The 15,287-nt window shown below is 40.4% G+C and overlaps 1 protein-coding gene across 2 annotated transcripts in view; it reads right to left on the reverse strand.

Moving 5' to 3' along the window:
• Positions 1-15,287, reverse strand: part of ARID1A (AT-rich interaction domain 1A) — a 132,038-nt gene that overhangs the window by 65,812 nt on the left and 50,939 nt on the right. For both annotated transcript variants that reach the window (XM_040338006.1, XM_040338005.1), the window contains exons 2-3: positions 14,734-14,934; positions 12,810-13,220 (exon numbers count right to left, since the gene is read on the reverse strand). In XM_040338006.1, the coding sequence (XP_040193940.1) occupies positions 12,810-13,220; positions 14,734-14,934 (612 nt within the window). The remainder of the gene's footprint in view (positions 1-12,809; positions 13,221-14,733; positions 14,935-15,287) is intronic.

Consider the following 15,287-nt stretch of genomic DNA (forward strand, 5'->3'; position numbering starts at 1 on the left):
GGCAAAGAAAAAAATGAGGCTGCTAGAGCAGGGTGTGGGTTATACCCGGGGAACCACGCCCCCTGGGAGGAGCTGCACTAAAGAAAAGTTGTTAACACTTTAAGTGCTGTATTTCTGCCCAACTCTCCTGGAAGGAAGCGGATATAACCCTACAGTCAACAAAGGCTGCTGTGTGTCCATGAACGGAAGAGAAATACACTTTTTTAAATTAAAAAACATAAAACAGTAAAGTTATCCCAATTTTTTTGTGAAAAAAATTGTGAAAGATAATGTTACGCCGATTAAATTGATACCCAACATGTCACGTTTCAAAATTGCGTCCGCTCGTGGAATGCCGACAAACTTTTACCCTTTAAAATCTCCATAGGCGACGTTTAAAAAAAAAAAAATCTACAGGTTGCATGTTTTGAGTTACAGAGGTCTAGAGCTAGAATTATTGCTCTCGCTCCAACGATCGCGGCGATACCTCACGTGTGGTTTGAATACCGTTTACATATGCGGGTGCTACTCACGTATGTGTTCGCTTCCGCGCGCAAGCTCGTTGGGACGGGCGCGTTTTCTGGCTCCTAACTTTTTTAGCTGGCTCCTAGATTCCAAGCAAATTTGTCAAACCCTGTGATAGAGAAACTGTCAAAAGGTGGCTATATATACCAGCTATGGGTTTCTTTATTGATTTTGTTCAAACTACCTGCTATAGACTAGACTAAGTTGGGGGAAGATTTTGGCAACCACATTTTTGAAATATAGAAATATCTGTAAGAATCGTCTTTTATTCTCCCTAGTAACAAAGGTAGTGTCTCCCATGATTACATTTTTTCCTAACCTAGAGATTTGCCACTACGTTTGTTTTACTATAGAAAAATAAAGAGAAAATTATAAAAACACCCCACACCTAATAAGTGTATGTAATCTTTGTAAACATTATTGTATCCACAACATTTTTTTTTAAAGTCAGCAGCTAAAAAAAATTGCAACGGCGTAGATACCTGCGGGTGGCTTGGGTATCTATGCCAGGAAGTGGGAGCAAAATGCCTGTATTACACAGGTATCTGCTCCCCCTGAAAGGTGTCAAATGGAATTTTGTGACTACCTCACATTTTTGAAGGCCCTGAATTGTCAGGACAGTAAACATCTGCAAAATGACCACACTGTGGGGAAACAAACAGCCAAAAAGGTATTTGACTAGTTTTAGATTTTTTTTAAAAACACTTTGAAAACTGTGAAACAAAAAAAACAGCTTCTTTAAATTATAACTTTGAAGAAATACATGTCTCAAACATCCGGCTACTCCTGCGTATGGGGATAGCATTTGAGAATTTATCATAGTAGAACTATAGGCAAAAAAAATAAAAAATTCACATTTTGGATAGAGCAAGGGAGGATTATAACCCCGTCTCCAACCACCCCCCTTCGTCATCTGTGGCCCATTGCAGAGATTTCCCCTCACTTTGTCCCATAGCCAAATGGGAAGTGAGGGGGGAAACCCCTGAAAATGAAGGTAATTCCTTGGGGACCCCCAGGACAACAGAACTAGTGTCCTCATTGGAAGATTTCCCCTCTTACTTTTCTGGGGACAATACAAAATTCTTTTTTTTTCCTACTTTAAATAAATGGCAAACAGGACCAATAGAGAGGGCGAATCACCTTTACAAAAGGACAGGGACTGCAATATTAAAAAAAAAAAAAAAAAAAAAAATTTAAAAAAAAAAGCGTTTAATCCCCCCTAAAAAAAAAAAAATAAGTATGCCTTTTAAATGTATGGACCAGTCATTGTATCTTGTGCATCACAAATCACTATCGAAAATTGGTGTACATTGAAACGTGGTGCGTGGTATAACAAAACAGCAAGAAAACAGGTGTCCAAAATAATAAAGTTCAAGTTTAATAAATAATCCATCACCGGAAACTAGGGATGCACCATCAGTGCCGATTGAGTACTCGCGAAAATAATCTCTCTCGAGAAAATGTATCGGATATCCATATCCAAAAACAGATAGTTTGTGGTGCGATTTGCGTCCATACAAAATGAATGGGCGCAAATCGCACTGCTAACCATTACATGTGATTTGAACAGGAATGCTGTGTGATTCCTGTCCAAATCACATGCGGTTTCCCACACCTGCTTTTGTGTGAACCCAGGCTTGTCAATTTTGAGCCAGGTTCACACAGGAGCAGTGTGGGAAACCTCCCTGCATAAGGGGTTTCACCAGCTCCGGGTCCAACTGTGGACATCTGCGGCCTGGGCTTCTCTAGCCTCTTCCATGGCATTGTTTTCTGCATCTCCAGCTCCCATGGGCTCCCCTCACAGTACAGACTATAGGGATTTTAATTGGTCAGCACTATCACATAGATGGTGCTGACCAATCGCAAGCCATCTAGCCCATTCTATAGGCACTGCAAGGAGGGGAGAGAAAGCCATGGGGATTGGGGAAGCAGCTTTTCAGAGTCTCGACAGTGGGGGATCGCTGCAATCTGTTACAGAGGGGGTGGGGGGTCCAGTTGATTGCTCAAACTGCTGGAGGGAGAAAGATACTGGAGATGCAGGGAACATTCCTGTTCAAATTGAATGCAATTCTTTGCAGTGCGAGGGGCACCGGTGCATCCCTACTGGAAGCACTGGCTGTGATCAACAATACTTAAAACACTGGTCCCAATATCACAGTGAAGCAACATAGCAGCGGAAGCAGTCCTTTATGCAGAGACCCAGGTGGTTGTGAAGGTCAGTAGCGACAATAGTAACATGCATCAAGCCTTGCCAGATAGGGCTTAGTCTGGTCATTTAGATAAATCTCTCACACAGAGATTGTAGTCATGAATCCAAAGACATTTTGGACCAGACCAGCACTTCCCTGAACATGTACTGTGGTATATGGGTGGATAAACTAAATTACGTCAGACCATTTAGGTGTCAAAAGATCCTCACTACACAAAACGTGACAAATTTCCCCCTTTCATGTTTTTGTTGACAATTCTTTGAGGAAAACCCTTACAATTTGTACCACAAGTTAAAGCTGATCTCTAGGTTGTTACTTTAAATTTGTTCTGATCAAGCTGATTGAAACTATTTTTCACCAAGTGTTGCAGTGGCTCTAAGCAATGCATGTACTCCATGTAGCATCTGCTATATACAGCACACAGTGCTGTATTCTGGCTGTGATACAGACTTCCAGTCTCGCACCTGGAACAAAAATAAAGACTAAGCAGCGTTCAGCCACTCATATGCAGCTTTATAGTCTAAGTACAAAGCTTTCTCTAATTGGCTGAGGAGAGGTGGGCAGATGAGGTCACGCTCTCTAATTCAGCCAGAGGAAGTTTTGTATTCATTTACAGAATAGCTGCCTATGAATGGCTGAGCGCCACTCAGACTATTTTGTTCCGGGTGCAAAATGGGAAGTCTGTTGGAACCCAGCACAGTGTACTGTATGTAGTTGAAACTACATGCAGTACACACAGTGCTTAAAGTAGGTGCAGCACTTAGTGAAGGAAAACGTTCATTTGGACCAGCTTGGTCCAAACAAACTGAAGTGACAGGAAACATGGAGGTTGGCTTTAAAATAAGGGTGACCATAAGGGCCCATGCTATCTTTTGGTTGCTACCCATACAAGGTGGGCCATTGAGGGGACTCCAGCTGGCTCCCTTTCCCATTTATAAATGCAGAAGACAAACGTAACCTGTGTGTCTGTACAACTTCACCCTATACCTGACATTTAATGGGGTAATACTGCTTTACATTAAAAAGGTTGTTAAAGCAGAAGTTTATCTTAATGCATCAAGATAAAAAAAATAAAATAAAAAACACCTTGTGTGTAGCAGCCCCTTAATTACCTAGCCGATCCCCTTCTCTCTCTCTAGCGATGTCCATGATCCCCTCAGCCATCCAGGACACGCCTCCCGATTGGCTGAGACAGAGCAGCGGCGCCATTGGCTCCCACAGCTGTCAAAGCCAATCAGGGGAGAGGGGTCAGGGCCAGGTCCGGGCTCCATGTCTGAATACACAGAGATCTGACTCAGCTTGGGTGCCCCCTGTAGCAAGCTGCTGGCTGAGGGGCATTCAAAAGGAGGGAAGGGCTAGGAGCAGGGGAAAAAAAAGGGGGGACCCGAGAAGGGGCGGATCCCGGCTGCTCTGTGCAAAACCAACTGCACAGAGAAGACAAAGGTATAACAGGTACGTTATAAAGAAAAAAAATAAAATAAAAACTTCATCTGGGGTTTAAATGTTTATGGAAAGGTTTTCATTTTAAAGAGTAACTGATAAACAGCCTAATTTTGAGGAGCATATCAAGTCACTTCTGGGAAGGTGCAGAGCTTTGTCACTAAATACAAAAATCTCATTTGATTGCATGTCCAGGACATAACTGGAGGGAGGATAAATGGGTATGCTGGAGGATATCAGGTGCATGGACCAACATGGTGGGATTCAGCTTTTTTTCTGCTTATTTTCATTTGTAGTGACTCTACAAATGAAAATAAGCAGAAAAAAAAAGCTGAATCCCACCATGTTTGTTCATGCACCTGATATCCTCCAGCATACCCATTTATCCTCCCTCCAGTTATGTCCTGGACATGCAATCAAATGAGAGATTGAAAGATTATAAAATTCAGATACAGCAATAAGCCTCCACTGACATGGCCTGGCATATCTAGAATGAACAGTTGGACATATCATTTGAAAGTGCCTCTAGGAAACCTTTATGGAGGCTCTCTGGGACTACATTTTTCTACTGCATTTCTCTTGCCTGTTAAATGCTTGGTAAGGCAGTATGCCCGACTTAACAGGGAACTTTTCATCCTCTAAGAGTCCCAGAGAGTCTTGCACTCAGATTAACCACTTGCCGACCGCGCACCGCAGTTATACGTCCACAAGGTGGCTCTGCTGGGCGAGAGCACGTAATATGACGTCCTCTCTTCCAGCCGCCACTAAGGGGCGCGCGCGCGCCGCCCGCTCGCCCCCGACTCCCGTGCGTGTGCCCGGCGGGCGCGATCGCCGCCTGGCACACGCGATCGCTCGGTACAGAGCGGGGACCGGGAGCTGTGTGTGTAAACACACAGCTCTCGGTCCTGTCAGCAGGGGAAATGCTGATCTTCGGTTCATACAATGTATGAACCGAGGATCAGTGTTTCCCCTAGTGAGGCCACCCCCCCCCCCCCCACAGTAAGAACACACCCAGGCATACTTAACCCCTTCCCCGCCCCCTAGTGTTAACCCCTTCACTGCCAGTGGCATTTTTATAGTAATCCAATGCATTTTTATAGCACTGATCGCTATAAAAATGCCAATGGTCCCAAAAATGTGTCAAAATGTGTCAAAAAGTGTCCGAAGTGTCCGCCATAATGTCGCAGTACCGAAAAAAAAAAAAAAATCGCTGATCGCCGCCATTACTAGTAAAAAAAAAATATAATAAAAATGACATAAAAATACCCCCTATTTTGTAAACGCAATAACTTTTGCGCAAACCAATCAAACGCTTATTGCGATTTTTTTTTACGAAAAATATGTAGAAGAAAACGTATCGGCCTAAACTGAGGAAAAAAAAAGTTTTTTTATATATTTTTGGGGGATATTTATTACAGCAAAATTTAAAAAATATTCATTTTTTTCAAAATTGTCGCTCTATTTTTGTTTATAGCGCAAAAACTAAAAACCGCAGAGGTGATCAAATACCACCAAAAGAAAGCTCTATTTGTGGGAAAAAAAGGACGCCAATTTTGTTGGGCGCCACGTTGCACGACCGCGCAATTGTCTGTTAACGCGACGCAGTCCCAAATCGCAAAAAGTACTCGGGTCTTTGGGCAGCAATATGGTCCGGGGGGTAAGTGGTTAAAGTGGATGTAAACCCACTCCTCTTTTCTAAACTACTGCCATAGTGCTGATCTACAAGGACAGACTTGCCTCCTGCAAGTATCCTTACTTGTCAAATGTCTCCCCTCTGTCTGTTATAAGAACTGAAAAACTGCAGATTGTGGGTGAAGTCTTGATGTCAGTAGACTTGCCGCCTCCCTCTACACTCCCCTTGTCAACATACATTTTTTCCTGTGTATTCCTTAGACTAAATTCTGCTATGATCACGAACATCCAATCAAAATTCAGAAAAGTAACCACATGACTTCAGAAAAAGGGTGGGGGGTGGGAATAAATGCCTGTCTCCAGGCTAGTGCATGAGATATGTAAATAACCTTTCACTCACAGCAAGGAGGCGGAACGGACTAAAAAGTTTTACTCTGCAAGTCCGTTTTATTTCACTGAAAAAAAAAAAAAAAAAAAAAAAAAAAAAAAAAAGATTGCTCAGTGCTGAATTTACTCTGTGTGGAAAGATTGGGCATAGATGATAGGAAATCTTATACTGTACATTGTAACAAAAAAAAATAAAAAATAATAATTTCGGGTTTACATCCACTTTAAGTCATCCTAAAATTTTAGGTGCCTTTTCACTACATTTGTTGTACATTCTTTTAGACCTAAAGGCTGTAATTGCACTAGCTGTAAGCAGGCAATGGCACCGGCTGCAACTTAGGCACATTCAAAAACCGGTTGCGAACGGCATTATGATTTTCACAGCAATGACATAGTACAGAATCACTCAACACTACAATTTGCGCCTGTGATCTGCACTGTCCATTCACAGGCACAAACTGACAAAAAAAATTTTTATAAAAATTTTACAAATACCACTCTGAACAGAGCCAATAATGACAATGGAGATATTTTCCTTGCCGTTGTTACCACCTACTCCAACCAATATTATGCCATCAAAACAAAATAGTCCATAGACATGTTTTTACAGAATGATAGGATATCGGGGCCAATCTTACCTGGGAAACCCCAAAGTAGTTTATAGAGGTGTCCCATCTCTAAGAGATGGGGTGGCCCCTAATGTCTGATCCTCGATGCAATAAGCCTGCATTTTTTTTTTCAAAACCTAACAGATTAAAAAAAAAAAAAAAAAGCTACGTCTCCCATCAATGCAATTGTAAACAAGAGAACAGATCAGCTTATGTTCAATAGTAGGTCAGGTAATTTCCCCATCACTCTATTACATGTTCCACTTCAAATGTGTTTTACATACCAACTTGAGTCCTACATTTGGAGAACCAGGCGAGGTTTGCTTAGGTGAACACGTAGGTCATATTAAAAAGGGGCTTTAAAAGGCCACTCAATATCAAGACTATGCAGAGACACATAAAGACACACCTTTTTTGGGGTATAAATTTAAACATTGAAGAGGTTCTAGGAGACGAGAAATATCCAAAAGTTAAAAAACAAAACACAAAACCAAAAAGACACCCGTCATTCTCCTTTGGGCTTAATGTAGATAGAAATGCCTCTATTGATAATGGCAGGAGTCAAAATGATTGCTTTTTTTTGTTGTGAAAATTTTAAAGGCAAACAAATTAAATCTCTTTAAGGATAGGGAACATATGTTAATGATGGTTATGGAGTAACATCTTTACACAAACAAAAATGTTTTTTTGTAAATTAGATTTGGAATGACCTGAGCCACGTTTATGTAATTTAATGCAATAATGCTTTTTAACCACAAGATGGCCTCAATCAGGATAGGTATGTTTATTGATACGGATATAAAATATAACCAAGTTTTGTTAGGAGTTTATTTTATTTTTTTGGCCACTGTCGTGGCTGAATTTTTGGTATTTTCAACATTCGTTAATATAAATATTTTACACTCCTCTGATTCTGTATTTTATGGCTTGATTAACATTGAAAGAGGGATGAGACTCAATGCAAGGCTTGGGTATTGCATAAGAGGGCCATATGCCATTTTAAAGCTGGAAACTCACTATACAACTTTGTTTGGTTTCCTTTCAAATCTACCAAAACCATGTAGTGCAAGGGACTGCCTGATTGCATACAAATTGAAAGCGTTTAGGTTTGACCTCATATGGTTTTGGTAAATCTAAAGAAAGAAAAAAAAAAAATCCTTAGGAAAATTGTATAGTGTGTATCCAGCATAAGGCTCGATTATGCATAAATTTGGTCGTGACTCAAAATGGGGCCTGGTTATTCCATACTCTCAAAAAGCGGTGGTGCAGCATGGCACCCGTGACCCGGAAGATGCAATTTATAATGAAACATAAGGCGTGCTGACGTCATCGACTCCCCATCGATTCCCAAAGCGTGGGTTTAATTGGTTGTCGTCAAATACACTGTACAGTTTGGACTTTTATCCATTTACTTGTGCAAAAGCAATTCTTTCAACAAAAAATAATTTTACACTATTGGAAAAAAATTCCTTTCATATCGGTCTTCGGTGTCTGGCGTGGCCGGTCCGGAGGAAACTAGTGGTTTAACTACAATAAGGAGTGCATCCCTATCTGCAAAATCCCATTGATGGTCTTGATCGTTTCTCAATTGACCTCTAGAGATAGGAGCATCAATGATATCTGGCAAGCTCCATTAACAGGTGGAGGCTTCACACAAGGTCTATATTGATGCTGGTGTTGGATTTTTCTCAATTAACTTTTAAAGAAGAAGAATTTTCATTCCACTTATTCACATACTTTATTACATTTCACTGAAGTGTACAGTATTTCATTGCGCATAAGCTTAGAAAAAAAATGTGCTTGTGGTGTAGCCGACACTGAAAATTATGAACTATAAAAGCACAGATCTATCCATTGGGAAGTTTGCTGTACTAATCATTCTGCTCCCAGGACACACGGTTGTAAAGTACTGACACACTATGCCTGGTAAGTACACCGTATATAATTAACCACTTCAATCCAGGCACTTTCGCCCCTTACTGCCCAGGACAATTTTCAGCTTTCAGTGCTGTCACACTTTGGTTACAGTGTTGCATGACCATGCAATTTTCATTCAAACTACATTTTTATAATTTTCTTCCAACAAATAGAGCTTTCTTTTGGTGGCATTTGATCACCTTTGGGGTTTTTATATTTTGCTAAAACTAGAAAACCCAAATTTATGGGGAAAAAAAGTTTTAGTTTGCCATAAAATGTTGTTCTCCCCTTTACTGGCAGGCACTGATGAGGAGTGTCTGATGGGCATTGATAAAGTGGCACCGATATGGAAGCACTGACCTGTAGAATTGATGGGCACTGATAGTGCCCATCACGGCTGCCTGTCGGTGTCGCCTGACAGGAGGCACAGATTGACTGAGGTGGGCTCTGGCAGACTTTAATATTGGGACACTGCTGGGCACTGATTTGCACATCTAAGGGGGCTGTGCTAATCAGCAGACCCCCACCCCACAATGTCAGGGAGAGCCACCAATCGGCTCTCTCTGTCAGCGCAAACCGAGGAATGCCATTTACCAGAACTTCCTGGTTCAGACGATCAGCAGTGATTGGTCACAGCTGATCACGTGGTAAGAAGCCTCTGACAGAGGCTCCTCATCAAGATCGGAGATGCGGCGTGTCACACTGACAGACCGCACTCGTGAAAGTTCAGCTTTATTAAAGCACTACCTCAATACCCGGCGTTGCCCGGTCTTCCTATCTTAACCTTTTGGGGAGGAAAATCATAGTAATATAAATATACCCATCTTTTATATAAGGGTGTAGGTAAGGGTTAATTTAACTGTCATATATTTTTATTTGGCATATAATTAATATGTGTACCAGGTATTATTGAAATATCTCCAGACGTACAGAAGTTATGTGGGAACATACATTTCCCATTGATTTGCATGGGACTTTAAACAAAAACCCCGACCCTCACAAATGGGGGTAGTTAATTTATCCCTTAACTATCCTATAGTTTAAGAGGACATATAAGTAACATGTGACCAAGTGTTATCGAAATATCTACAGCCGTTTGGAAGTTATGAAGTAACATGTATTTCCCATAGAGTTGAATGGGACTTTAAAGGAAAACCCCGACCATGGCAAATGGGGGTGGGTAAGGGTTAAACCACCTATCCTATGTTTGTTGCTGACATAAGTAACATGTGTGCCAAGTTTCATGTTAATATCTTTAGCCGCGTTAGACGTGATGCTGGAACATACATACACGTTGAGTATATATATATATATATATATATATATATATATATATATATATATATATATATATATATATATATATATATATATATATATATATATATATATATATATATATATATATATATTTGTTTCAACATGATTTTCAGTTAAATCCTGCAAGTACCCATGATGATCTTGAAAAGTATTGTTGGAGCGCATTCAGGTTCGCATTCCGTTTCCCCATCTGCAGTCTATTACATTCTTCAGCCCCATATTCTTTGATAGGGATACCTGAACATTCTCTTCTTTGGGTGCAAGGACCCGTGGTCTTTACCATCGTTTAGAAACCAGATTGTTGCCTGATCATGTAATTAAAATGTGTCAGAGCTGCACGATTAATTGTAAAAAATAAAATTGTGATCTTGATTCAACCCTCCTATCAATCTAATCCAGCATTTCCACTATTCAGTGCAGAGCCATTCTCTGATCACAGCTGATATACACTCAAAAAATAGACAGCCTGCCAGTTTAATCACATGGTTTCTTTTTTATCTCAGCACTGAACAATGTATGATCAAAAGGGATAAACTTGGACAGGGTTACATGGGTCGAATTTCGAAAGTCTTATCTAAGTTTTCGTTTGTATTTCGCACCATTAGTGTGCTGCAGTAACAGTCGATTTTCGTGCAGCCATTGAATTTTAATAACCGGACATGTTGTAAATTTTTGGAAAAACTATTTTAGAATTATGAGAGAATCCTGCAAAAAAAGTTTAAATCGAAAAGAAATGCGCAAGAAAAGAAAAATCCAGGAAAAGGAAAAGATTCCCAGACACGAAGAAAAAAATTTCTGTAGTAACATGAGGTGCAATTAAAAGGTTTGATTGTTCAAATTTCGAAATCAATGGTGGCACCATCGGATCCCAAAACACAAATATTCCGATTTTCAAAAGAAAAAATTATTTTGAAATTTGACCATGTATGGTCAGCCTAATGCTGGCCATACTCTATATGAAGAATCGGCTGAACTAATTTTCAAAAACGATAGTGCCATCATGTAATGACTGATAGATCGTTCAGTGGACATAAATGAATACATTTTTTGTTCGTTTTTTTTTTACATATTCCTAGTGCAGATAGTTCGGACGGGAAAACACAAACCTTTCAATTTATCATTTGGCAGGAAATTTCCAAAATTGTCTTTCGTTTTTTCAGTTCAAAAACGTCCCAACTATTATCGATTTTGTGCCCATTAACTGTTTGAAAAATGAACAAACTGTCTAAACGACCAAATTTCAGCAGATTTTTCATATAGTGTATGGCGGCCAGCATAAGTCTGTAAATGAGGTCAGTTTAACCACCTAAAGACTAAGCTTTTTTTTTTTTTTTTTACATTTATTGCTTGCAGGTTAAAATCAATAATTATTGCAAAAAGAATTACTTGGAACCACCAGGTACCATAGAGAATAAAATGGCAGTCATTGTCAACCGATCACGGTTCTCACTAATCAGTAACAGTGATCTATCGCCTCTAGTCAGTCTCTCCCCCATAGTTAGAAACACGCCTGAGGGAACACATTTAACCCCTTGGATCACCCCCTAGTGTTAACCCCTTCCCTACCAGTGAAATGTACACAGTAATCGGTGTATTTTTATAGCACCGATTGCTGTAGAAAATGTCAGTGGTCCTGCAAAAATAAAAATAGAAAAAAAAAAAAAAAACCCACACAAATGTATTCATTATTTTGTAGACACCACAACTTCTGCGCAAATCAATATACGCTTAGTGTTTTTTTACCAAAAATATGTAGAATATATAGCTGCCTAAACTGATGAAGACATTTATTACATTTTATTTTTGGATATTACAGCAAAAAGTAGAATCCTTTATTTTCCAAAATTGTCGCTTTTGTTTATAGCGCAAAAAAATTTAAACCCCAGGAGGTGATCAAATACCACCAAAAGAAAGCTACGTGTGGGGAGAAAAGGGGACTACAAGTTTGGGTACAGTGTCGCTCGGCTGCGTAATTGTCAGTTAAAGCAAAAGTGCTGTATCGAAAAAAAATGGTTCTGTCCTGCTCATTTATATTACAAGGGATGTTTACATTCCTTGTAATAGGAATAAAAGTGATCAATAAAAAACAAACATTTTTGAAAGAGTAAAAAAAAAAAAAAAAAGCTTGAACGCAGAAGCGAACACATACGCAAGTCGTGCCCACATTTGTAAGCCGTGTTCAAACTACACATGTGAGGTATTGCCGCAATCGTTAGAGGAGATCTAGCACTATAATTATTGCTCTCGCTCTAACTCTAAACTGGTAACATGTAGAAATTTTTTAAGTGTCATCTATGAAGATTTTTAACCACTTCAGAACAGGGCATTTTCACCCCCTTCACGCCCAGAGCAATTTTTAGTTTTCAGCGCGGTCGCATTTTGAATGACAATTGTGCAGTCATGCAACACTGTACCCAAATTAAAACTTTGTTGTCGCTCTATTTTTGTTTATAACGCAAAAACTAAAAAAACCGCAGAGGTGATCAAATACCACCAAAAGAAAGCTCTATTTGTGGGGGGAAAAAGGACGCCAATTTTGTTTGGGAGCCACGTCGCACGACCGCGCAATTTTCAGTTAAAGTGACGCAGTGCCGAATCTCAAAAAGTGCTCTGGTCTTTGACCAGCAATATGGTCCGGGGGTTAAGTGGTTAAAGCAGAAAAATATTTCTAGTTACAACTGGTAACTATGCTACATAAAAGAAAAACCTGATTTTTTAGAGAAAATTTTGTACATTTTTAAAAGTGCAGTCATTCACTGTGCATGAAATTTCACCTTTGAAGTTTTCTTACCTGTGGGGGAGGGAAGCGTTGCTGAGAATAAGTACTCCCCTGCTGTGAGCCTGACGACGAATAGGATGATCCTTGCTGTTGTGAAGCTGCTGGGTACTGAGGAGCTTGTTGGGAATATGGTGACTGGCTTTGTGAACTGGTGGGGGGACCCTGCTGCTGTTGCTGTGTGTAGGGTGAAGGAGATGGAGACTGCTGCTGTTGGGTGAAATTGGGCTGCACAGGCTGGCTGGAAGGAGGCTGGGACGAAGAAGTCTGTTGTTGGCTGTAAGACTGGGGAGCTGGTTGCTGTTGAGAATACTGGGACTGTGGTGGTGTTTGCTGCTGTGGAGGGTGAAGGCTCTGTTGGTTGTAGTATGGAGACTGGCTCTGCTGAGAATAGGGCCCTGGGCCCTGTTGCCCATATGAAGACATCTGAGAAGATGAAAGAAAAAAAAAAAGGGGGGGGGATTTAAAAACATGCCTGGCAGGACCCCAACATGTACACAAGCAAAAAACTTTAGGTCATAAACAGTTTTTTTTTCCTCCCCAGCAATGCCTTCAAATCAGTCGAGCACCGATACCAGCAAGAATGGATTTCTAGCAATTACAAAGCTATAAGAAAAAAAATTCACTGTTGCCTCAAGTTTATCCATTTGAAGGGATTATTCACATTATGTCCATGCTCTACACACCAATGCAGATATATGGCGTGAACAAGGCATGTAAATAAACTTTGTGCCCAGTTCACACTGTATGTGTGGTGGTAGGCACAAAAATGTAGCTCAATGAACATGTGAACAAGCCCTCGTTCACACCCCGAGTAGAGCGATTTTCAGGCAATTTTTATTTGACAGTTATCCATGCATATTACAAGTGCTTTTTATAAAAGTATTACAACCATTTTACATGCGTCTTAAAGCTGCCGGTGTTTTTATTTTGGCCAATAGAAAGAGATTAGGGGTGGAGGGCTGCCGTTTTGCCAGAAAACATGCAAAACACTCGTAAAATGCTCATGTTGAGCGTTTTTCAGGTGTTCCTATTGAAGTCTAATGTGGCCACTCTAAAAGATGCTCATGTACTTTGAGGGACAAGGGTTTTCCACAGGCATAGAAATTAATGGGATTTTTTGTTGAGCATATTAGAACTACAAGCTTTAAAACAAAAGTTATTCAGGTGTGAATGGGGCCTTAAAGTTAGACCCCTTTCACACTGTGTGGTTTGCACGCACTATAAATAGCGCCTGTAAACAGACCTGAAACAGCAGCTGCTGTTTCTCCAGTGTGAAAGCCTGAGGGCTCACACTGGAGCGGTGCGCTGGCAGGACAAAAAAAAAAAAGTCCTGCTAGCCGCATCTTTGGAGCGGTGTGTTGCAAGCAATGGGACACCGCAGCTATACCGCCGGCAAAGTGCCTTTGCAGTGGTTTTTTAACCGCTAGCGGGGGTAAAACCGCCCCAATAGCGGCCGAACACAGTGAAATTAGCGCTAAAAATAGTGGCGCTTTACCTCCTGCCCCAGTGTGAAAGGGGCCTTAGACTTATATAATTTACACAAGCTAACTTTTTCCCACCGTTGTCACAATGTAGCATCGAAAAAGGAAGTTCTCCTAAAGTAAAATGTGTATGTTCACGTTGAGTTTTGTTATTTCCCTACATTACATTAAAAAGGCGATAATTTTAAAATACAGAGATTTTATTTTCACTTGTAGCAAATATATGAATGTGTTCAAATTACGCAAGCTTTGAGTTGTAAAAAAAAAAAAAGGTTTTTCTTTACCATTTCCAATAAAAACTATTGGAAAAACATATGTATCCAAATTTGCTACAAATGTAAAGCTCCACCTATCCAGAAAGAAAATCTACTAGTAACAAGATGGTTGTGTACATTAAAAGCAGCCCAGAATTGGCCTTTTAGTGTTTCAATTTACAGGAAGAATATTTACTGTACCTGTTGTCCATACTGTATGCCCATTGCCCCTTGAGGTCGACCCTGAATAGCCATTGGGTATCTCTGTGGAGTTTGTGAAGAATAAGGCTGCACTGGATAACCAGTGTGTCCTTGCTGAGGTCCTGGCTGCTGACTGTAAGGATTTGCGGAACCATATGGTTGGGGTCGCATCTTCCCCATTTGATCCATGGGACTGGCAGGCTGTAAAGACATACCATTGAGAATTTTCACACATTTCATCCTTATGAATCCATTACATTTCACTACCACCATAGTGGAAGGGGATCAGAAAAAACAGCTGCACATACAATCACATGTTTGTGGTCATCTATACATTATACTTTAGATTACATGCATCCCAATAGCCCTTTCATCAAGTTTTGCTTTCCAAAAAACAGCATGGTGCTTTGTAATCTGACAGGTGCAATCTGTTACTGCTCTCTTGCAGAATTTTGTGCAGGCAGTGTTGGAGGGTGACTACATGGAAGGCCCGTGTTCCCACAGTAATTAACCTGCTTATTACTTCTGGGACTATCCTGATGAAGGCTGGCGGT

This window comes from Rana temporaria, chromosome 2, assembly GCF_905171775.1.
Source record: "Rana temporaria chromosome 2, aRanTem1.1, whole genome shotgun sequence".
Taxonomy (NCBI): Eukaryota; Metazoa; Chordata; class Amphibia; order Anura; family Ranidae; genus Rana; species Rana temporaria.